Here is a 23,026-nt window from a genome sequence, read left to right as displayed (position 1 = left end):
GGGCAGCTGAGTAGATTTAAAAGGTGGGGAGAGGAGAGAGAAACAGGTGAAACCTGGAGGGGGAGGGATCCAGCTCTTGACTTCACCCCTCCCCCTCCAGGCTTCACCTATCACTAGGTGTTTCTCTCTTCCCTTCCCACCTTTTAAATCTACTTCTCAGCTTTTTCTCTCCAGTCCTGCCGAAGCTTTTCGGCCCGAAGCATCGACTGTTCTTTTTTTCCATAGTTGCTGCCTAGTCTGCTGATTTAAAAATAGGTCATAGTCAGCATGGCTTCCTCAAGGGATATTCTTGCACGATAAATCTGTTGGCATTCTTTAAAGAAATAAGCAGGATAGACAAAGGAGAATCGGTTGATGTGTGCTTGGATTTTCAGAAGGCCTTTGATAAGGTGTCACACAGGAGGCTGCTTAACAAGCTACAAGCTGATGGTACTACTGGAAAGATTCTAGCATAGCTAAAGCAGTGGCAGGAGGCTGAGTGGGAATGAAGCACTAGCTGGCTGCCAGTGACTAATGGTGTTTTTACAGGGATCTGTGATGGAACTGATTCTTTTCACATTAAATGTCAATAATTTGGTGGAATTGATAGCAAAGTTTGTAGATATGAAGACGGGTGGAGGGGCAGGTAGTTTTGAGGAAATGGAGAGGCTTCAGAAGTACTTGGACAGATTAGGAGAACGGGCAAAAAAATGGCAGATGGAATACAGTGTCGGGAAATGTACAGTCATACACTTTGGTAGAAGAAATGAAAGAGCTGACCATTTCTAAATGGAGAGAAAATACAAAACACTGGGGTGCAAAGGGACCTGAGAGTCCTTGGGCAGGATTCCCTGAAAGTTAATAAGCAGGTTGAGTCTTTGGTGCAGAAGGCAAATGCAGTGTTAGCATTCATTTCCAGAGGACTAGAATATGAAAACAAGGGTGTAATGTTGAGACTTTGAAGCAGTGGTGAGACCTCACTTGGAACATTGTGAACAGTTTTGGGTCCCTTATATAACCATATAACAATCACAGCACGGAAACAGGCCATCTCGGCCCTCCTAGTCCGTGCCGAACCCTTAATCTCACCTAGTCCCACCTACCCGCACTCGGCCCATAACCCTCCACTCCTTTCCTGTCCATATACCTATCCAATTCTACCTTAAATGACACAACTGAACTGGCCTATACTACTTCTACAGGAAGCTCATTCCACACAGCTATCACTCTTTGAGTAAAGAAATACCCCCTCGTGTTTCCCTTAAACTTCTGCCCCCTAACTCTCAAATCATGTCCTCTAGTTTGAATCTCCCCTACTCTCAATGGAAACAGCCTGTTCACGTCAACTCTATCTATCCCTCTCAAAATTTTAAATACCTCAATCAAATCCCCCCTCAACCTTCTACGCTCCAATGAATAGAGACCTAACTTGTTCAACCTTTCTCTGTAACTTAATTGCTGAAACCCAGGTAACATCCTAGTAAATCGTCTCTGCACTCTCTCTAATTTATTGATATCTTTCCTATAATTCGGTGACCAGAACTGCACACAATATTCCAAATTTGGCCTTACCAATGCCTTGTACAACTTTAGCATTACATCCCAACTTCTGTACTCAATGCTTTGATTTATAAAGGCCAGCGTTCCAAAAGCCCTCTTCACCACCCTATTTACATGAGACTCCACTTTCAGGGAACTATGCACAGTTATTCCTAGATCTCTCTGTTCCTCTGCATTCCTCAATGCCCTACCATTTACTCTGTATGTTCTATTTGGATTATTCCTGCCAAAATGTAGAACCTCACACTTCTCAGCATTAAACTCCATCTGCCAACGTTCAGCCCATTCTTCTAACCGGCATAAATCTCCCTGCAAGCTTTGAAAATCCACCTCATTATCCACAACACCTCCTACCTTAGTATCATCGGCATACTTACTAATCAAATTTACCACCCCTTCATCCAGACCATTTATGTATATTACAAACAACATTGGGCCCAAAACAGATCCCTGAGGCACCCCGCTGCTAGTCACCGGCCTCCATCCTGATAAACAATTATCCACCACTACTCTCTGGCATCTCCCATCTAGCCACTGTTGAATCCATTTTATTACTCCAGCATTAATACCTAACGACTGAACCTTTTTAACCAACCTTCCATGTGGAACTTTGTCAAAGGCTTTGCTGAAGTCCATATAGACTACATCCACTGCCTTACCCTCGTCAACATTCCTCGTAACTTCTTCAAAAAATTCAATAAGGTTTGTCAAACATGACCTTCCACGCACAAATCCATGCTGGCTACTTCTAATCAGATCCCGTCTATCCAGATAATTATAAATACTACCTCTAAGAATACTTTCCATTAATTTACCCACCACTCATGTCAAACTGACAGGTCTATAATTGCTAGGCTTCCTTCTAGAACCCTTTTTAAACAATGGAACCACATGAGCAATACGCCAATCCTCCGGCACAATCCCCGTTTCTAATGACATATTAAAGATCTCCGTCAGAGCTCCTGCTATTTCTACACAAACTTCCCTCAAGGTCCTGGGGAATATCCTGTCAGGACCCGGAGATTTATCCACTTTTAAATTTCTTAAAAGCGCCAGTACTTCCACCTCTTTAATTGTTATAGGTTCCATAACTTCCTTACTTGTTTCCCACACCTTAGACAATTCAATATCCTTCTCCTTAGTGAATACCGAAGAGAAGAAATCATTCAAAATCTCTCCCATCTCCTTCGGTTCCACACATAGCTGACCACTCTGATTCTCTAAGGGGCCAATTTTATCCCTCACTATCCTCTTGCTTTTAATATAACTGTAGAAACCTTTCGGATTTACTTTCACCTTATTTGCCAAACCAACCTCGTATCTTCTTTTAGCTTTTCTAATCTCTTTCTTAAGATTCCTTTTACATTCTTTATATTCCTCGAGCAATTCCTTTACTCCATGCTCTCTATATCTATTGTAGACATCCCTCTTTTTCTGAACCAAATTTCTAATATCCCTTGAAAACCATGGTGCTCTCAAACCTTTGACCTTTCCTTTCACCCTAACAGGAACATAAAGATTCTGTACCCTCATAATTTCACCCTTAAATGACCTCCATTTCTCTATTACATCCTTCCCATAAAACAACTTGACCCAATCCACTCTCTCTAAATCCCTTCGCATCCCCTCAAAGTTAGCCTTTCTCCAATCAAAACTCTCAACTCTAGGTCCTGTCCTGTCCTTCTCCATAATTATATTGAAGCTAATGCTATTGTGATCACTGGACTCGAAGTGCTCCCCAACACATACATCTGTCAGCTGACCTATCACATTCCCTAACAGGAGATCCAACACTGCCCCATCTCTAGTCGGTACTTCTATGTATTGTTGCAAAAAACTATCCTGCACACATTTCACAAACTCTAAACCATCCAGCCCTTTTACAGAATGAGCTTCCCAGTCTACGTGTGGAAAATTAAAATCTCCCACAATCACCACCTTGTGTTTACTACAAATATCTGCTATCTCCTTACACATTTGCTCTTCCAACTCACGCGCCCCATTAGGTGGCCTATAATACACTCCTATCAGTGTTACTGCACCTTTTCCATTCTTCAATTCCACCCAAATGGCCTCCCTAGAGGAGCTCTCTAATCTATCCTTCCAAAGCACCGCCATAAGATTTTCTCAGACAAGCAATGCAACACCATCTCCTCTGGCCCCTCCTACTCTATCACACCTGAAGCAATTAAATCCAGGAATATTTAGTTGCCAATCACACCCTTCCTGCAACCATGTTTCACTAATAGCCACAGCATCATAATTCCAGGTATCAATCCACGCTTTAAGCTCATCCACCTTTCTTACAATGCTCCTAGCATTAAAATAGATACATTTAAGATACTCTCCATCTCCTCCTCTCTTTCCATCCCTAACAATGCATTCAAATTTATTATCCTTTTCTTTCTTCTCCCCTACATCTTCGGGCTGAGCGCATCCCTTCTCCATCACCTGCCTTTCCTCCCTCACACACTGTCTATTTACTTGCTCCACTGGTGAACTAACCTCCTCTCCCATAGTCTCCTCAAATAGTCTCCTGCCCCCCCATCTTACTAGTTTAAAGTCTGCCCTGTAGCCCTAGCAAACCTCCCCGCTAGGATATTGGTCCCCCCACGATTCAAGTGTAACCCGTCCTTCTTGAACAGGTCACTCCTGCCCCAGAAGAGGTCCCAATGACCCAGAAACTTGAATCCCTGCCCCCTGCTCCAATCCCACAGCCACGCATTCATCCTCTACCTAATTCCATTCCTACTCTCACTGTCGAGTGGCACAGGCAGTAATCCCGAGATTACTACCTTTGCGGTCCTTCTTCTTAATTGCCTTCCTAACTCCCTATACTCTCGTTTCAGGACCTCTTCCCCTTTCCTTCCTATGTCATTGGTACCTACATGTACCACGACCTCTGGCTCTTCACCCTCCCACTTCAGGATATCTTGGAGGCGATCAGAAACGTCCCGAACCCTGGCACCAGGGAGGCAAATTACCATCCGGGACTCCCGGTCACCTCCACAGAAACGCCTGTCTGAGCCCCTGACTATTGAGTCCCCTATTACTATGGACCTCTTTCTTCTAACCCTACCCTTCTGAGCTACAGGGCCGTCCTCTGTGCTGGAGGCTCGGCTACTGTCACTCCCACCAGGTAGGCTGTTCCCCCCCCCCAACAGTACTCAAACATGAGTACTTATTGTCAAGGGGTACAGCCACTGGGGTACTCTCTAGTACCTGCCTCTTCCCCTTTCTGACTGTAACCCACCTATCTGCCTCCCGTGGTCCCGGAGTGACCACCTGCCTTTAACTCCTCTCTATCACCTCCTCACTCTCCCTGACCAGGCGAAGGTCATCGAGCTGCAGCTCCAGTTCCCTAACTCGGTCCCTCAGGAGCTGCAGTTCGGCACACCTGGCGCAGATGTGGACGTCCGGGAGGCTCGGAGACTCCAGGATCTCCCACATCCGACACCGAGAACAACAAGCTGCCCTCACACTCATACCTCCCAAATAACTGAAAATACAAGAACTAAAAGATAAGCCTACTGTGCCCTCTGAGCCCAAGCCCTACACTCTGCGCCCGGCTCACTCCGCTGCCCGCTTCTTAAGGTGGCGTTCTTTATATATCTTCCCTCCTTCCCGGGCCTCCTTCACGCGCCTGCGCAGTCCCGCCTCTCAGAACTCCAATCTGAGAAGCAATTGGACAATTTGAAAATGGCCTCCGCCGCACTTCCTCTCAAGCCTCGCTGTCCTCTTAAAAATCATCTTAGAAATTACTTGCTGAAACTGTAGAGGGCTCATAGGAGGTTCATGAAAGAGATTTCAGGATTGAATGGCTTGTCATGTGAAGAGCGCTTGATGGCTCTGGGCCTGTATTCACTAGAACTCAGAAGAATAAAGGGTGACCTCATTGAAACCTATCGAATGGTGAAAGGTCTAGATAGAGTGGATGTGGAGAGCATGTTTCCTCTGGTGGGGGAGTCTTGGACTAAAGGGGACAGCCTCAGAATAGAGGAGTGTCCTTTTAGAATGAAGATGAGGTGGAACTTGTTTAACCAGAGGGTGATGTATCTGTGGAATTCATTGCCACAGGCAGTTATGGAGAGCATGTCTTTATATTTAAGGCAGAGATTGATAGATGCTTGATTGGTCAGAGCATGAAGGGATACAGGGAGAAGGCAGGAGATCAAGGGTGAGTGGAAAATTGGATCAGCCATGATGAAATGGTGAACCAGATGTGATGGGTCAAATGGCCTAATTCTGCTCCTATATCTTGTGGGGGTTAAAGATGGATGATGAGGGTATGGGGGGGATGGAATGGGGACAATAGGGAGATGCCAGGGTGGGGAGAAGGAAGGGATATCTAAAATTAGAAAACTCCTCTGCCTCCATCCATCATATACCTGCCTCTGTCTCCCATCTTCCCCATCTCTTCCACCATTCACAGTTGTCTCCTGTTTCATCATTCCCCCTCTCCTTTATTTTAATGAATAAGTACATTTGATGTCAGAGAAATGCACACAATATACATCCCAAAATTCTTTTTCACAAATATGCACGAAAACAGAAGTGTCCTAAAGAATGATTTACAGTTAAATGTTAGAATCCCAAAGCTCCCCTGTCCTCTACAAGCAGCAGCAAGGCAAAGCCCCCCACCCCCACCAGCAAAAAAGCATTGGCATCCCCCACCGAGCACTCAAGCATGCAGCAAAGCATCAATAAAGACAGAGCTGCAGTACCCCAAAGACTACTCATTCACCCTGTAATTCGACATACCACAGGCTCTCTCTCCCTTTAATAAGGGAGAGAGAGGTGTCCCCATTTCATAGCAAGAAGGGAGACATAACAAACATTTTGTTGATTTATAATGTTAAGTCTGTTGTGTCGCTTTTTCCAAGATCTACGTGACAGTTGACGCCAAGGGTCAAGTCTCTGGACACGGACCACTGCTCCTGATGATCTGTGTTCTCCCACAACGCCTTAGTCAGGCGCATTGGCCTCGAATCAGCCTGTCTCTAGACCCATGAAAATCCAGCATCCTGTAGGCGTGCTAGTCTTTCAGGTCATGTTCTTGGGATATCAAAAAGCCTGGGATATCAAATGGCCTGGCCCATTCATGCAAAGAACCAAAGTCAGAATGTAACTGCAGGTCAGGGTCTTCAGAAGAACCCTTGAAAGGGAAATGAAAGATAGGAACAGAGCTGTTTCTGAAGATGCAAGCAGAGGAGTCGTCATTTAGTGGCATCATCACTTTGCTCTGCCCTATTTAAAAAAAAGAGTACAGCAGAGAAACAGGTCCTCTAGTCCATAGAGACCATACCAAACAATTGAAAATTCCTATTCCCAGTGATCTGCACCAGGACCGTAGCCCTCCGTTCTGCCATCCATGTACCTATCCAAATTTCTTTTAAACATTGAAATTGAGCTTCCATGCACCACTTGTGCTGCCAGCTCATTCCACACACTCACTTCCTGAGTGAAGAAGTTTCCCCTCATGTTCCACTTAAACTTTTTAACTTTTCACAACCCATGACCTCTTAATAGTCCCATTCAACCTCAGTGGAAAAAGCCTGCTTGCATTTACCCTATGTCCCTCATAGTTTTGTATCTCTATTATATCTCCACTCAGTCTTCTATAATTGAAGGTTTAAAACCCTAACCTATTCAGTCTTTCTATATAAATCTGATCTTCCAGATCCAGTATCATTGTAAATTTTTTCTGTACTCTTTCAATCTTGCCTACGCCTTTCTACATCTTTGTTGTAGGTAGGTGACCAAAACTGCACAGAACGCTCCAATTAGGCCTCCCTAATTTTTGTACAGCTTCAACTTAAATCGCATCTACTGTACTCAATACATTGTTTTATGAAGGATATTTGGCCAAAACCTTTCTATATGATTCTACCAACCTGTGACCCCACTTTCAGTGAATTCCCAGATGGCTTTTTTCTACCACACTCCTCAGTGCCCTACCGTTCGCTGTTTAAGACCTATCCTAGTTGCATTTGTCTGCATTAAATTCTATCTGCCATTTTTCAGCCCATTTTTCCAGTTGATGCAGATCCCTCTGCAAGTCATGATGGCCTTGCTGATCCAGTTAACCACATTAACATCCAAATCATTGATACAGATGACAAACAACAAAGGACCCAGCACTGATCCCTGCGGCACTCCACTAGTCAGGCCTCCAGTCAGAGAGGCAACCATCTACTACCTCCGACTTCTCCCTCAAAACCAATGTCTAATCCAGTTTACTACCTCATCTTGAATACCGAGCCTCTGAATCTTGACCACCCTCCCTTGTGGGACCTTGTCAAGTACCTTACTAAAATCTATGTAAACAACATCCACTGCCTTGCCTTCATTCACTTTCCTGGTAATTTCCTTTGGGGGGGGGGGGAACTAAGATTGATTGGGCATGATCTGCCACTCACAAAACCATGCTGACTATCCCTAATCAGTCCATGTCCATCCAAATACATGTATGGTCACTCCCTTGGAAGTTCTTCCAATAACGTTCCCACTATTGATGTCAGGCTCACTGGCCTATAATTTCCTGGTTTATTTTAGAACTGTCCTTGAACAGTCCTCCAATACTCTGGTGGTACTTTTGTCTCTGCTAGGGCCCCTGCAGTCTCTGCACTTGCCTCCTGTAGGATCCGAGGGAACACCTTGTCAGGTCAGGCCTGTGGATTTATCCACCCTAATTTGCTTCAAGACAGCAAACACCCTTGTTTGTAGTCTGTACAGGGTGCTTGAAGTTGATGCCATGTTTGCCTCACTTCTCTAGACTATCTGTGTCCTGAGTTTTGGTTACTGCACTAATTTAAATTTATATTTTCATTATGTGTTGCCTCGTACTTATGCTGCAAAACAATACATTTCATGACGTGCTGGTGATATTAAATCTGATTCCCTGTGCTGATGAAGAGTTTCAAACTGAAATACCAACATTTACAACCCTTTTGACTCCACAAGTCACATCTTAATAACTTGTAGAGTTTTTCGGAGATAGCAGTGGGTATATGGAATATGGAAGTGGTAGAGAGTGAGCCCATTAAATTTAAAAGGCATTTAGGCAGGTACATTAAGCTGAAAAGCCAGGAAGGAAAGGGTTAAACACACAAGTTGAACTAGCTCTGGGTGGGCATGGATGCGATGGACCGAAGGGCCAGTTTCAATGTTGTATAACTGAATTGCTACCACTTCACTTTATTGTCTGCTTTGTCACTGATGATTGTTGTACATGTCTGTGTGAGTAAAAGGTTTGGATGGAAAGGGAAGAAATTATTGCAAGTGGTGGCAGCTTTCCATTTCAGAATTCTTCTAATCCCAGCAGCCAGCTTCCATTTTATTGAACAACGGCTGTTAAAGTAATTAACTGGATCACTTGCAGAATGAGCCACGTAATGGTTTAAGTTCTGCACTCGTTAAGAAATAGGAATATTTGTCTGTATTATTTACAAGTCAAACTCTAAAGAATGTTTGAATATCTAAAAAATCAAGAGTATTTTCTCAGTGATCAAAAAAACATTTATTATTAAAGTGTGTATGCTATAAGCGGCCTTGAGATTCATCTTCTTACAGGCAGCCACAAAACAAAGATGCCCATTAGAACCCATTTTTAAAAAAAGACAGTCAAACACCCATGCAGAAAAACGAATTGTGCAAACAATACAGTGCCATTCAGAACTAAAGTTCACAAAACTGAGTTCACAGCATGAAGCGAGTCACAGCTGGTGCTGTTGCAGGCAACAGTCTCATTTTAAGCATTAATAGAACAAAGAATTGAAAATGAGAGTAACTGCAGCAGAGCATAGGAGCAGGAGGAAGAGAGGTAAAGAAGGTGTCACCTCATGGTCAGCTCTATTTATACTCAAAGATGAGAAACTGAGGTGACGTGGTGGCCTAGTGGTTAGCCCAAACCTTTGGAATACCAGCGACCCAGGTTCAATTCTGCTTATAAGGAGTTTGTAAGTTCTTCCCATGACCGTGAGAGTTTTGTCCAGGTGCTCCGATTTCCTTCCACAGTCCAAATATGTACAAATGGTAGGTTAATTGGTAAATTGTCCGGTGTTTAGGCTAGAATTAAATTGGGAGATTGCTGGGCAGTGCGTCTCAGGGTAGGAAGGCCTGTTCTGTGCTGTATCTCAATAAATAAGCATTCCAGTCAAATTCGTAGATAAGAGTTAACCAATCAGATACTCTCTTCAAATAATGTAACACCAGAGAGGTGATCTTGTTTAATCTAGTATTTGTGTAACTGTAATTATGTAGCTGCAGAAATAGCTAACAATTTTTGTGTCAAAAGCACTTACTTGAACTTTGTATGAGCAGTAATGTATGCAAAATGGTAGACATGATTATCTCTTCAATAAAGCTAGGAGGCCCAAATTTCCTTGGCCTTTGACTTCAACTTTCAAAAGTTTGATTAAACCTGTGAACTGCTATTTGTGTCTGGAACACAGCAAAATAACTTTCACTGCCTTTTGAATTCAGTGTTTTGAGTTTGTGGTAGGCTAGCCCAGCTTAGACTATGTGTGACCAGCATAAGATTGTTTCAGTTTTTCTGAAATATGTTTGTCTTAGTAATTTTCAAGCCAGGCAACTACAGGCTGGACAGCCTGCCATCAGTAGTGGGGAAGTTACTGAAAGGTAATCTGAGAGAAGGGATCTTCTGATATTTGGATAGACAAACTCTGGGAGTGGGAAGTAGTTTTTCTCAAACTTTTATTGAGATTTTTGAAGGGGTAACCAAAAGGGTAGATGAAGATAGCGTAGTGAATATTGTCTATTTAGGCAAGCCTTTCTCAACCTTCTTGCCCTGAAGGAACCCTTGAAATTTTCAGCTTTCAGGAAACGCTTGTGTTTTTTTAAAAAAAGTAAATTGTATATATTATATATAAAATATCATTAGCATGATTAGTAAGTTGTTAGTTTCTGTTTAAATCAAGAATTTTGTCACTTGAAGTCAATATTTTCTCCGGGGCGTTGCAGACACTTGTTCAACCGGTTGATGTAAGTGTGGCTAGGTAGGCTAGTTTCTGTAGCCATTCTTCATCTTCAAAGCACTCAGCAAAATCTGGCTTAATATTTTCTTGAAAGTATTCCTGCAATTCACCTTTTAGCTCAAACACCCTGTTGAGAACTCTTCCTCTGCTAAGCCACTGGATTTCTGTGTGTAGCAGGAGTTTGCTGTGCTCTTTGTCCAGATTTTCAGTTTTTAAAAAAAACATTCTTGAATGAACTGTTCTTTGTATGATAAAGTTAACCTTTTTGTAGCATCATCTAGAACTTTTGCATTTCATCTCCAAGAGTTTTTGACATCAACACCTGAAGAAAGCAGTGTGTTGTGTCAACTTTAACAAAAGAAATGAAACCCCTCATGGAGCCAACCATTGGGGCACAATCGATACAGATGCCAGCCAGTTCCTCCAAGACAGACATTTTATTTACAGATATGAAGACAAAACATTAAATATATCTTGGCTTTTGCTCCTTTCTGCAGCTCTTTGCAACAGAAAGTTTTCTTGAATTTCACTGTTTACAAATCTTACAAATGTCATCTTGCATCATGACATTAATGAGTGAAATCTGTTAACTCATTAACATGGTTAGAGAAACTTTTGTTTGTCAGTTTATCATACAAACCTCTTCTGTGTCATGTGACATCATCAATACATAAACTTTTAGTACTGATTGAGAGTGAAACCTTTTCAATTTCTCATACTGCATCTTGTCCTAGCATTTTACCCACTGTTTACATGTTGATATTATTAGTTTCTCACCAACCGTGTGATTTTCTCCCCCCCTCCCTTTTCTGGGTAATAGGTTCTGATGAGTTATGACATGTTAAAAAAATTACCTCTTTAGAATGAAAATTTCCCTCCAATTTTCTACACATTAGTAAACTTTGTTTACTCCCTTAAGTCAGTTGGGGTGTGTAAGGGGAAGTTGGGGGAGGTAATTCAGAAGGGAGAGGCTGGCATCACAGCCCAAGTTGGGCACGTCCATTCAATGCTTGTAAAATGCACTTCATGCTCCTCAAAGGCCTACAGTCCACCCCTCAGTGCAATGCAGCACTCATCAATTATCAACGGCCTCTCCCATCTTTTGTCAAAAACTGAGATTGGACAACCAATTAAACACAATACTACTGTGCACTACCATACTGGGCTGAGGGACCTCTTGGTAACGTAACTGCTCGGTCACTGCCCACCATTGCGAGTGCTAGCATAACATGTTGCGTGAAGTTCAAAAAACAATGCGTTTTTTTTTTATTGTGACCTTTCATGGAACTCTGATTAAGAAACCCTGATTTAGACTTTATCTAGGACTTCAAGGTGCTGCATAATCTGGAAGGTAAGGTCCCATGGTATCCAGGGAGATTCCAAATTGGCTTGGATGATAGAAACAGAGTGCTGGTTGAAGGTTGTTTTGCAGAATGGAGGCCAGTGACTAGTAGCATGTTGCAGGGGTCAGTGTTTGACCCTTGTAATTCATTATGATTTGGATGTAGATGCACAAGACTTAATCAAAAAGTTTGCAGATGCCATGAATTTAAGTTTTGTTGATAAAAGTTATCATAAATTACAGGCTGACCTTAATCAGTTTTGTAAGTGGCCCAATGAGTGGCAATGGATTTCAATACAGATAAGTGTGCAGTAATGCGTTTTGGAAAGTCAAACCATTGTTGGACGTATAACGGTTGATAGGGCACTAGGGAATGTAATGGAACAGACGAACTTAGGAGTACAGATGCATAGTTTGTTGAAAGCAGCAACACAGACAAGATGGTGAAAAGGGCATTTGGCATGTTGGCTTTCATGAATCCATAAGACATAGGAGTAGAATTGGGCCATCTGGCCCATCGAGTCTGCTCTGCCATATATGGCTGATGCATCTTTTTTTCTATCTCCTCCTCAACCCTGTTTCCTGGCCTTCTCCCTGTAACCTTGGATGCCGTGTCCATTCAAGAACCTATCAATTTCTGCCTTAAATACTCCCAACAACCTGGCCTCCACAGCTGCATGTGGCAACAAATTCACCACCCTTTGGCTAAAGAAGTTTCTCTGCATCTCTGTTTTGAAAGGGCACCCCTCTATACTGAGGCTGTGTCTTCTTGTCCTAGTCTCTCCCACCATGGGAAACATCCTTTTCACATTTACTGTCTAGGCCTTTCAATATTTGAAAGATTTCAGTGAGATCCTGCCTCCCCACCCCCATCTTTCTGAATTCCAGTGAGTACAGACCTAGAGCCATCAAATGTTCCTTGAATCATGGCACTGAGTATAGGAGTTGGGACATTATGTTGCAGATTTACTATGTAAGTGGTTGTTGAGACCACACTTGGAATACTGTGTCCAGTTGGTGTTATGGAGAGTTGTCATCGATTATGTGACATAGACTGAGAGTTCAATCTGGAGAAGTGTGAAGTAATTCACTTTGGAAGGTTGAATTTGAAGGCAGAATACAGGGTTAATGACAGCATTCTTAGTGTGGAGAAACAGAGGGACCTTGGGATCCATGTCAGTTGTCATGCAAGTTTATAGGGTTGTTAAGAAGATGTTGGCCTTGGATGGTCACTGAATTGAGTTTGAGCTGTGAGATGATGTTACAGCTCTAAATTCCTGGTTAGACCACACTTGAACACCGCATTGTAGAAAGAATGTGAAAGCTTTAGTGCGAGTGCAGAGGAGATTCACTAGTAATATGGCACTGTTGGCTTTTCCTTATCCTGTTTTTGCTTTCCATTTTCCTCTTCTCAGCGCTGCAGAGGAGTTGGAAAGTGTTCAGTAGCAAGATTGTAGCCATCATGACCAAGGTGGTTCCATTGAGTAGTCTACTAGTCATTTAGTTCAGATGGACATGCTTTTGGATCAGAAATGGAGGGGCCCTTTGTGAGATGGCAGTTTTAGAAAATTGGAAGTGAAACAGGGCCTTTAGCTGAGGAACTTCCATGATGCTCTCCATCTGTCTTGCTCTCGCTTGGCCTGACATTGAGTTCCTGCAGTGTTTTGCAGTTTGTAAATTGGTCTGGTTCAGACTGGATTGAATCTCTTCTATAATCTTTCAGGCAGTGCTGTTTAACCACACAAATCAATTTTTTTCTTTCTTTCTGCCAGTGGGTGGAATTACCCAAAAGAGCTAATCATTAAACAAAGCTTTCAAAGTTATCAAGGTCATTGTAGAACTGCTGTTTAAATTTTTACTGTGCGGTGACTTGACTTGTTATTTCTCCACTATTACCCTGGCCTGGTTTTTTTAAAAAAAATAGACATGGATGAGATTGGGAAGTGCTGTTTTATAAAATGCCTGTGCTTTTGTGGTCTTTGCAGGTCCAGGTTCAGGTGCAGCAGTCTCCGCAGCATGTGTCCACACAGCAGCTGTCTCCCCAGCTGCACCCATCGCCTGATCAGATTCCAGTGCAGGTGCAGTCACAGCCCGTGGCTGCCCCACAGCAGCCCTCACAGCAGATTCAGACCATGCACAGTCCCAACACGGCACAGCAGCTGCAGGCTGCCCAGATCTCTGTACAGCACATCCAGCCTTCCCAGCAAATGCAGACATCGGAAATCTCCGAGGAGCACATTCAGCACCAGCAGATCCAAGCCCAGCTCGTCTCTGGCCAAGCTCAGCAGATACAGATTCAGACAGTGGGTACCCTCTCCCCAACTCAGCCACAGGGGTCTCCCCGTGAGGGGGACAGGCGATCCAGTACTTCAAACGTACTCCAGCCAGTCAAGAAGCGCAAGGTGGACATGCCAATCACTGTGTCTTACACCATTACTGGGCAGCCGGTAGCCACAGTGCTGACTATTCCACAGGGGCAGCAGCAAGGATATGTGTCTCTGAGGCCTGACCTTCTGACAGTGGACAGTGCTCATCTCTATACGACTGCAGCTGGTACAATCACAAGTCCTAGTGGGGAAACGTGGGCCATCCCCGTGTATTCCACACAACCACGTACTGATATCCAGCAGCAACAAACGCCCACACACGTTGCCATCCCTCAGGAGGCCTATAATGTGGTACACGTCAGCGGCTCACCCACCACTGTGGCAGCTGTGAAGCTGGAGGATGATAAAGATAAGCTGGTGACCTCTGTAATGAAGAACTCTCATGAGGAGGTTGTTCACACACTGGCCAACACCATCTTTCCGGCACAGTTCATGAATGGGAACATCCATATTCCAGTGGCAGTGCAGGCAGTGGGAGGTTCATACCAGGCTCAGGCGCAGTCTGTACAACTCTGGGACCCACAGCAACAACAGCAACAACAGCCGCAGCAACAGCAGCAGCCACCACAGCAACTACAGGTAAGGCAGAGTGACAGTGAGCCGTAGCTGACTGTGTATAATGGGCTGCAGGAGAGTAATTACCTTGCTCACCCGTTTCTTCCTGGTCTCTGCGGAGTCAGCTACAGCTTCTTGAATCGGTAACACATCTTACCACAGCCCCATGCCCCTCTACTTGCCATCTCCAATTTCCTTTGGTAGTGTAGGAAAATGAGGGGAAGCTTGATAGAAGTAGACAAAATTGAGGGGAATTGATGAGGCAAATGCAAGCAGATTTTTCCATGAATGTTTGGTGAGACTACAGCTCGAGGTCATGGGTTAAGGGTGAATTGTTTAAGGGGAACGGGGGGGGGGGGGGGGACTTCACTCAGTAAGAGCTACCAGCAGAAGTGGTGGGTGCAGGAGAGATTTCAGTGTTTAAGAGAAATTTGGATACGTGGGTGGATTAGAGAGATATGAAGGGCTATGGTCCAGGTTCTAGTCAATGGGACTAAGCAGAATAATAGATATGATCTAGATGGGCCAAAGGGCCTGTTTCTTTGCTGTAGTGCTCTATGACTCTGCTTCTGACCGACAAAAGAGAAATTAGAGAAGACAACAGACTGCAGATGCTGAACTCTGAGCTCAGTGGGTCAAGTGCATCTATGGAGGCAAAGGGTATACGTCATTTTATTGAGTTGAGACCCTGCATCACAGATGTTGAGATACTGAGACAGGTGACTAAGAGATTTTGTGGATTATCTTAAAGAGGAAAGATTTAAGGAAGCAATAACAATGAAAAGGAAATCACTGGGACTTGACTGTACCACCAGGTATTTCTCATTTTCATCACTAACCTTCACTGCCCTTGAAGTATTCCCAGTCCTCTCCATGTCTTGCTCAGAACTTTGAAAATTCCCTGTTCTTTGAACCATCCATAGTTGGAAGCAGCTTCTGTCTAAATGCCCTTTTAGCCAGTGAGGACCTTGTGGGCATCAAACAGATCTAACAGGACAACCCCTTTCACCTCTCCAATCTTGTAGGTGAAACCCCTCACCTTGCAACCTTTCCATGTCATTTTCTCCCTGACCTCTTTAGAACCTAAACTATTGTGACCAAAATTAGATATGGCATACCAGTCGGGGCTTGACCAATGATTGTGTTCAAAGCAGCCTTGCTATTGTAGTCCAACCCACTATTGTGAGTCCATAGCTCGTGTTTTAACCGTTCATATCATGCTTAAAGGGCCTTGCAAGGAAATAATTAGAGATCAAATTTCAGAATTTCTGATAAATAACTAAACACATCAATTGTAGTAGAGACACCAGTTTCCAGTTCAGCCTTGCAGTAATTGAATCCAAAGATCTGTTTATATCAAGAATCAACCTTGCATAAAATTACTAACTCTTAATTTAATTGAGGTTTGTTGGTATCATAGAAACATAGAAAATCTACAGCATGTTACAATCCCTTCGGCCCACAATGTGCCAACCAGCTACTCTAAAAGCTGCCTGGAATTTCCCTACTGCATAGCCCTTTATTTTTTTAGACTCCATGTACCTATCTAAGTGTCTTAAAATATCTTATTATTTCTGCTTCTCCCACCTTCACTGGCAGTGCATTCCATGTACCCTCCACTCTCCGGGGAAAATCTTCCCTGTGACATCCCCCTTGTACCTACTTAGAAGCATCTTAAAACTAAGCCCCTCGTGTTAGCCATTTCAGTCCTGGGAAAAAACCTCTGGCTATCTACACAATCAATGCCACTCATCATCTTACACACCTCTATCAGGTCATCTCTCATCCTTCATTGCTCCATAGAGAAAAGGTCAAGTACATGCAACCTATTCTCATGAGGTACATGCTCCAATCCAGGCAACAATCTTGTAAATCTGCTCTGCGCTCTTTGTAGTATCCACATGTTTCCTGTAGTGAGGTGACCAGAACTGAACACAGTACTCCCAAGTGTGGTCTAGCTAAGGTCTTGCATGCTGTAACATTACCTAATGGCTTTTGAACTCAGTCTCATGGTTGATGAAGGCCAATACACCATACGCCTTCTTAACAGCACCGTCAACCAGTGCAGCAGCTTTGAGTGTCTTATGGACATGGACCCCAAGATCTCGCTGATCCTTCACACTGCCAAGAGTCTTACCATTAATATTCTGTCTTCAAATTTGACCTACCAAAATGAACTACTTCACACTATCTGGGTTGAACTCCATTTGCCACTTCTCAGCCCAGTTCTGCATCTTATTAATGTCACACTGTAACTTCTAACAACCCGCCAGACTATCCACAACACCCACCAACTTTTGTGTCATCAGCAAATTTACTAATCCATTCTTCTACTTCTTATCCAGGTCTTATATAAAAATCACAGAGGAGGGGTCCCAGAGCGGATCCTTGGAGAACAACACTGCTCACTGTCCTCCATGCAGAATATGAACCACCCACAACCATCTTTTGCCTTCTGTGGCCAAGCCAATTCTGGATCCACAAAGCAAGGTCTCCTTGGATCCCATGTCTCATTACTTTCTGAAGGAGCCTCGCATGGGGGACCTTATAAATGCCTACTGAAATCCAAATACACTACATTCACTGCACTACCTTCATCAATTTTATATGTTTCAATAAGATCCCCCCATCAATCTTCTAAATTCCAGTGAGTATAAGCCTAGTCGATCCAGTCTTTCTTCATATGAAAGTCCTGCCATCCCAGGAATCAATCTGGTGAACCTTCTTTGTACTCCCTCTATGGCAAGAATGTCTTTCCTCAGATTAGGGGACCAAAACTGCACACAATACTCTAGGTGCGGTCTCACCAAGGCCTTGTACAATTGCAGTAGAACCTCCCTGCTCCTGTACTCAAATCCTTTTGCTATGAATGCCAACATACCATTTGCCTTTTTCACCGTCTGCTGTACCTGCATGCCCACCTTCAATGACTGGTGTACAATGACACCCAGGTCTTGTTGAACCTCCCCTTTTGCTAATCGGCCACCATTCAGATAATAATCTGTTTTCCTGTTCTTGCAACCAAAGTGAATAACCTCACATTTATCCACATTAAATTGCATCTGCCATGAATTTGCCCACTCACCTAACCTATCAAAGTCACCCTGCATCCTCTTAGCATCCTCCTCACAGCTAACACCGCCGCCCAGCTTCGTGTCATCCATAAACTTGGGGATGCTGCATTTAATTCCCTCGTCTATATCATTAATATATATCGTAAACAACTGGGGTCCCAGCACTGAGCCTTGCGGTACCCCACTAGTCACTGCCTGCCATTCTGAAAAGGTCCCATTTACTCCCACTCTTTGCTTCCTGTCTGCCAACCAATTCTCTATCCACATCAATACCATACCCCCAATACCATGTGCTTTAAGTTTGCACACTAATCTCCTGTGTGGGACCTTGTCAAAAGCCTTTTGAAAATCTAAATATACCACATCCACTGGCTCTCCCCTATCCACTCTACTAGTTACATCTTCAAAAAATTCTTTAAGATTCGTCAGACATGATTTTCCTTTCACAAATCCATGCTGACTTTGTCCGATGATTTCACCTCTTTCCAAATGTGCTGTATTCCACATCTTTGATAACCGGCTCTAGCATTTTCCCCACCACCGATGTCAGACTAACCAGTCTATAATTCCCAGGTTTCTCTCTCCCTTTTTTTAAAATGTGGGGTTACATTAGCCACCCTCCAATCCTCAGGAACTAATCTAGAATCTAAGGAGTTTTGAAAAATTATCACTAATGCATCCACTATTTCTTGGGCTACTTCCTTAAGCACTCTGGGATGCAGACCATCTGGCCCTTGGGATTTATCTGCCTTTAATCCCTTCAATTTACCTAACACCACTTCCCTACTAACATGTATTTCCCTCAGTTCCTTCATCTCTCTAGACCCTCGGTCCCTTACTATTTCCAGAAGATTATTTATGTCATCCTCAGTGAAGACAGAACCAAAGTAGTTAGTCAATTGGTCTGCCATATCTTTGTTCCCTATGATCAATTCACCTGTTTCTGACTGTAAAGGACCTACATTTGTCTTGACCAATCTTTTTCTTTTCACGTATCTGTAAAAGCTTTTAGTCAGTTTTTATGTTCCCTGCCAGCTTTCTCTCATAATCTTTTTTCCCTTTCCTAATTAAGCCCTTTGTCCTCCTCTGCTGGTCTCTGAATTTCTTCCAGTCCTTCAGGTGTGCCACTTTTTTTGCTAATTTATATGCTTCTTCTTTGGACTTGATACTATCCCTAATTTACCTTGTCAGCCACGGGTGCACTACCTTCCCTGGTTTATTCTTTTGCCAAACTGGAATGAACAATTGTTGTAGTTCATCCATGCGATCTTTAAATGCTTGCCATTGCATATCCACCGTCAACCCTTTTAAGTATCATTTGCCAGTCTATCTTAGCATGAAACTGACAGACACACAAACTTAGTAAGCTACCTTCTCATGACTTGATGTCAAACTTCTGCAAACCAAGTTTACCGTAACTTTTTATTTGTGGGAAAACTAAGCTGTAAGTGTTCTATAAAATGTCAATTTATAAAGAAGTGCAAACCATGCTAAACCCCAGAGTGGCCCCACATTTGTTCAGTGCTTTCCAGAATGAAATGTAGCACACACCTATGTTTGCTCGCCTGTGTTTAGGCTTTTTATATTTTTGTGCTTGTTCACGGTGTCAGAGCATTGGAAATGTCTTGTTTTTGTTGGGCACTAGGGTCAAGCAGTGCAGGTGGCTGAAGTGGAACCTCAGCCTCCAGCAGCTTCAGAAATGCTTTTGCCAAACACTCTGAAACCGGAGGAAGGCCTTGGCGTTTGGAAAACTTGGGCAGAGACCAAGAATGCAGAGTTTGACAAGGACTCTGAGAACAGACCAGCTCCCATTGGCCGTAAGTACTGTTACAGCTGAATAACCTGTTTAAAGAATGTCTCTGTAGGTAATGCATCAATGTACTGGGCTGTGAGATTTGATTAACTTCAATTCCAGAATATGAGGAAGTGGGGGGGTGGGGGGGGAAGAAATATATGCAGTCAAAGCTGGTGTTTAGAAGTGGGGTCTATTGAAGAGTGTGACTCCGTCCATCAGATACTGAGATGTACAAGAACGCTTAAAACAAATCTGCTAGCCAAGAGCATCTGCAGATGCTGGAAATCTAGAGCATCACACGAAATGCTGGAGGAACTCAGCATCTATGGCAATGAATAAACTGTTGGTGTTTTGGGCTCGGACCCTTCAACAGGACTGCAAAGAAAGGGGGAGGATGCCAGAATAAAAAGGTCAGGGATGGGGATAGGAGGACCAGCTAGGAAGTGAAGCCAAGTGGGTGGGAAAGGTAAAGGATGAGAGAAGGAATCTGATAAGGAGAGATGAGTGGGGCATGGGGGGGGGGGAGGGGATAGGTGGGTGAGAAGAGGTATGAAGCCTGAGTGGGAATAGAAAGAGAAATTTTTACTGGAAGGAGAAATCAGTGATCATGCCATCAGATTGGAGGCTATCCAGACAGAATGAGGTGTTGGTCCTTCACCTTGAAGTGGCCTCATCATGGCAAATTAGGCTATGGACCAACATGTTGGTCTGGGAATTAAAATATTTGGCCCCTGGGAAAATCCTCGCTTGGTAGATTGGAGGCTATCCAGACAGAATGAGGTGTTGGTCCTTCACCTTGAAGTGGCCTCATCATGGCAAATTAGGCTATGGACCAACATGTTGGTCTGGGAATTAAAATATTTGGCCCCTGGGAAAATCCTCTCTTGGTAGATGGAACAAATGTGCTCGACTAAGTGGTACCCCAATTTGCGTCTGGTCTCACCAGTGTAGCATTGGAAACACTGGAGACACTAGACCATCCTAATAGATTCACAGGTGAAGTGTTGTCTCGTGTGCAAGGACTGCTTCCAGAAATCTGTTTTTCTTTCTCTAGAAAAAGTTTGTCTAAGAATGTGTGATCACATTTAAGGATTAAGTTGAGCGCTGATATGCGCACTGAATGTGTTCATTTTCTTCATTGCATTAGGGTTAGGACTATGGCTCGGTGTCTGCACCAGCCACCATGTACCCACCTATATTTATCCCATTTACTAATAATTGTCTATACCCATCTCTGCTTCAGCGGTTCAGCTACTTGTCTGGGTTCTTGCATATGGTGAGAGTCTCTACCTTCACTACCCCCTGACAAATAGTCCCAGATTCCAACCACATCTGAGTGATTCTTTATACCCCCTCTAAAACTATGTGCTCTTGTTTTGGGCACCTGTACTCTAGGGCTTGGAGAATCTGCTTCCTTTTTTCTACACCTCTGGTTCATTGTGTATTGCTTTGTTCACAGGTCAATGTGTTACTTGGTGTAATAGTATTTGATTCACTCATATATAAAGTTATAAGCAGTGCAGTTGGTGCAGAGTTTAGTATTGATGGTGCTTCCTCAAATTAGGAAATGGTGAAATGGAAAAGTAGTAAAGACAAAATAGTTTTCAGATAAAATAAATATTAACTCTGTGGTGGTCAAATAAACCTGCTTGTGGCTTGGTTCTAAATTCTCCAGGTATGTGCCAGGGCAGTCCTTTTTATGTGGTGCTTCTATTCAAACATTATTTCACCTGCTCTGTGTAACTGATGTGTTGGGTTAGTCCTGAGTCACAATGAAAGTAAACAGTGCTAGTATGCATGACTGTCATAACTGTCAAGCATGTTGTTCAACTATTGTTATTACAATGGGAGCAACTGAGATTAAAATAAACCAAATAGAAAATGCTTCGGGCACAGCACAGTCAGCCTGCGCTCTGTAAGAATTAGGCCATTTAGTCAGCTCTGCCATTTAATCCCATTTTCTCACCACATCCCCGTAATACTGAACCTCTTTACCTATCAAGAATCTCTGCCTTAAATACACCTATGTCTTGGTGGCAACAAATTCTTTATATTCACTGCCCTCTGGCTGAAGAAGTTCTCCATCTCAGTATTAAAGGACTTTTTATTTTAAGGCTGTTGCCTCGGTTCCTAGTCTCTTCTACTACTGAACAGGTGCCAGGTTCAGGGATGTCTCGGATCATGTCCATGGCATTTTGGAGGCAGAGGGAGAGCAGCTATTTGTCGTGGAACATATTGGTACTGATGACAAAGGAAGAAAAAGCAACAAGGTACTGAAAAGTGAATTCAAGAGCTGGGCAGAAAGCTGAGAAGCAGGACCTCCAGGGTGGTAATTGGACTCTGGCATGGTGCCAGAGGACTGGAAAATTGCAAATGATGCTCCAATCTTTAAGAAAGGAGGAAGGCAGCGGAAAGGAATTAATAGACCAGTAAGCCTGACCTCAGTGGTTGGGAAGATTTTGCAGTCAGTTGTTAAGGATGAGGTTATGGAGTACTTAATGACCCAGGACAAGATGGGACGACATCAGCATAGTTTCCTTCATGAGAAATCTTGCCTGATGAACCTGTTGGAATTCTTTGAGGAGAATTCTTTGTAGCATAGATAAAGGGGATGCAGTGGGTATTGCATATTTGGACTTTCAGAAGGCCTTTGACAAGGTGCCACACATGAAACTGCTTACCAAGTTAAGAGCCCATGGTTTTACAGGAAAGTTACTGGTGTGGTGAGAGCATTGGCTGATTGGTAGTAGGCAGTGAGTGGAATAAAAGGATCCTTTCCTGGTTGGCTGCCTGTGATTAGTGGTGTTTCACAGGGGTCTGTACTGGGACCACTTCCTTTTGTGCTGTATATCAATGATTTAGATGATGAAATAGATGGCTTTGTTGCCTTGTTTGCAGATGATACAAAAATTAGTGGAGGAGCAGAAGTGCTGAGGAAACGGGTAGGCTACAGAAGGACTTAGACAGATTAGTAGACAAGAAAGTGGCCAGTGAAATACAATGTTGGAAAATGCATGGTGATGCACTTTGGTAGTAGAAATAAATGGGCAGAGTATTTTCTAAGCAGGAAGAAAACCCAAAAATCTGAGCTGCTGAGGGCCTTGGGAATCCCTGTGCAGAGGAAGGTAAATTTCCAAAGGTCTAGAATACAAGAGCAGGGATGTGATGCTGTGGCTTTATAAGGCACTGGTGAGGCATCACCTTGATCATTGTGAACAGTTTTGGGGTCCTTATTAAAGAAAAGATGTGCTGGGGTTGGAGAGAATTCAGAGGAAGCTCATGAGGATGATTCTGGGAATGAAAGGGTTATCACACAAGGAATGTTTGATAGCTCTGGG

The 23,026-nt window shown here is 43.4% G+C and overlaps 1 protein-coding gene across 3 annotated transcripts in view; it reads left to right on the top strand.

Annotated features, from left to right (window-relative positions):
• Positions 1 to 23,026, top strand: part of LOC132377650 (transcriptional regulator QRICH1-like) — a 69,674-nt gene that overhangs the window by 22,339 nt on the left and 24,309 nt on the right. For all 3 annotated transcript variants that reach the window (XM_059943846.1, XM_059943844.1, XM_059943845.1), the window contains 2 exons: positions 13,863 to 14,843; positions 19,539 to 19,710. In XM_059943846.1, coding sequence (XP_059799829.1) covers positions 13,863 to 14,843; positions 19,539 to 19,710 — 1,153 coding nt within the window. The remainder of the gene's footprint in view (positions 1 to 13,862; positions 14,844 to 19,538; positions 19,711 to 23,026) is intronic.

The sequence above is a fragment of the Hypanus sabinus genome, chromosome 19 (assembly GCF_030144855.1).
Source record: "Hypanus sabinus isolate sHypSab1 chromosome 19, sHypSab1.hap1, whole genome shotgun sequence".
In the NCBI taxonomy this organism is placed as follows: Eukaryota; Metazoa; Chordata; class Chondrichthyes; order Myliobatiformes; family Dasyatidae; genus Hypanus; species Hypanus sabinus.
This window is presented reverse-complemented; position numbering and strand designations above follow the sequence as displayed.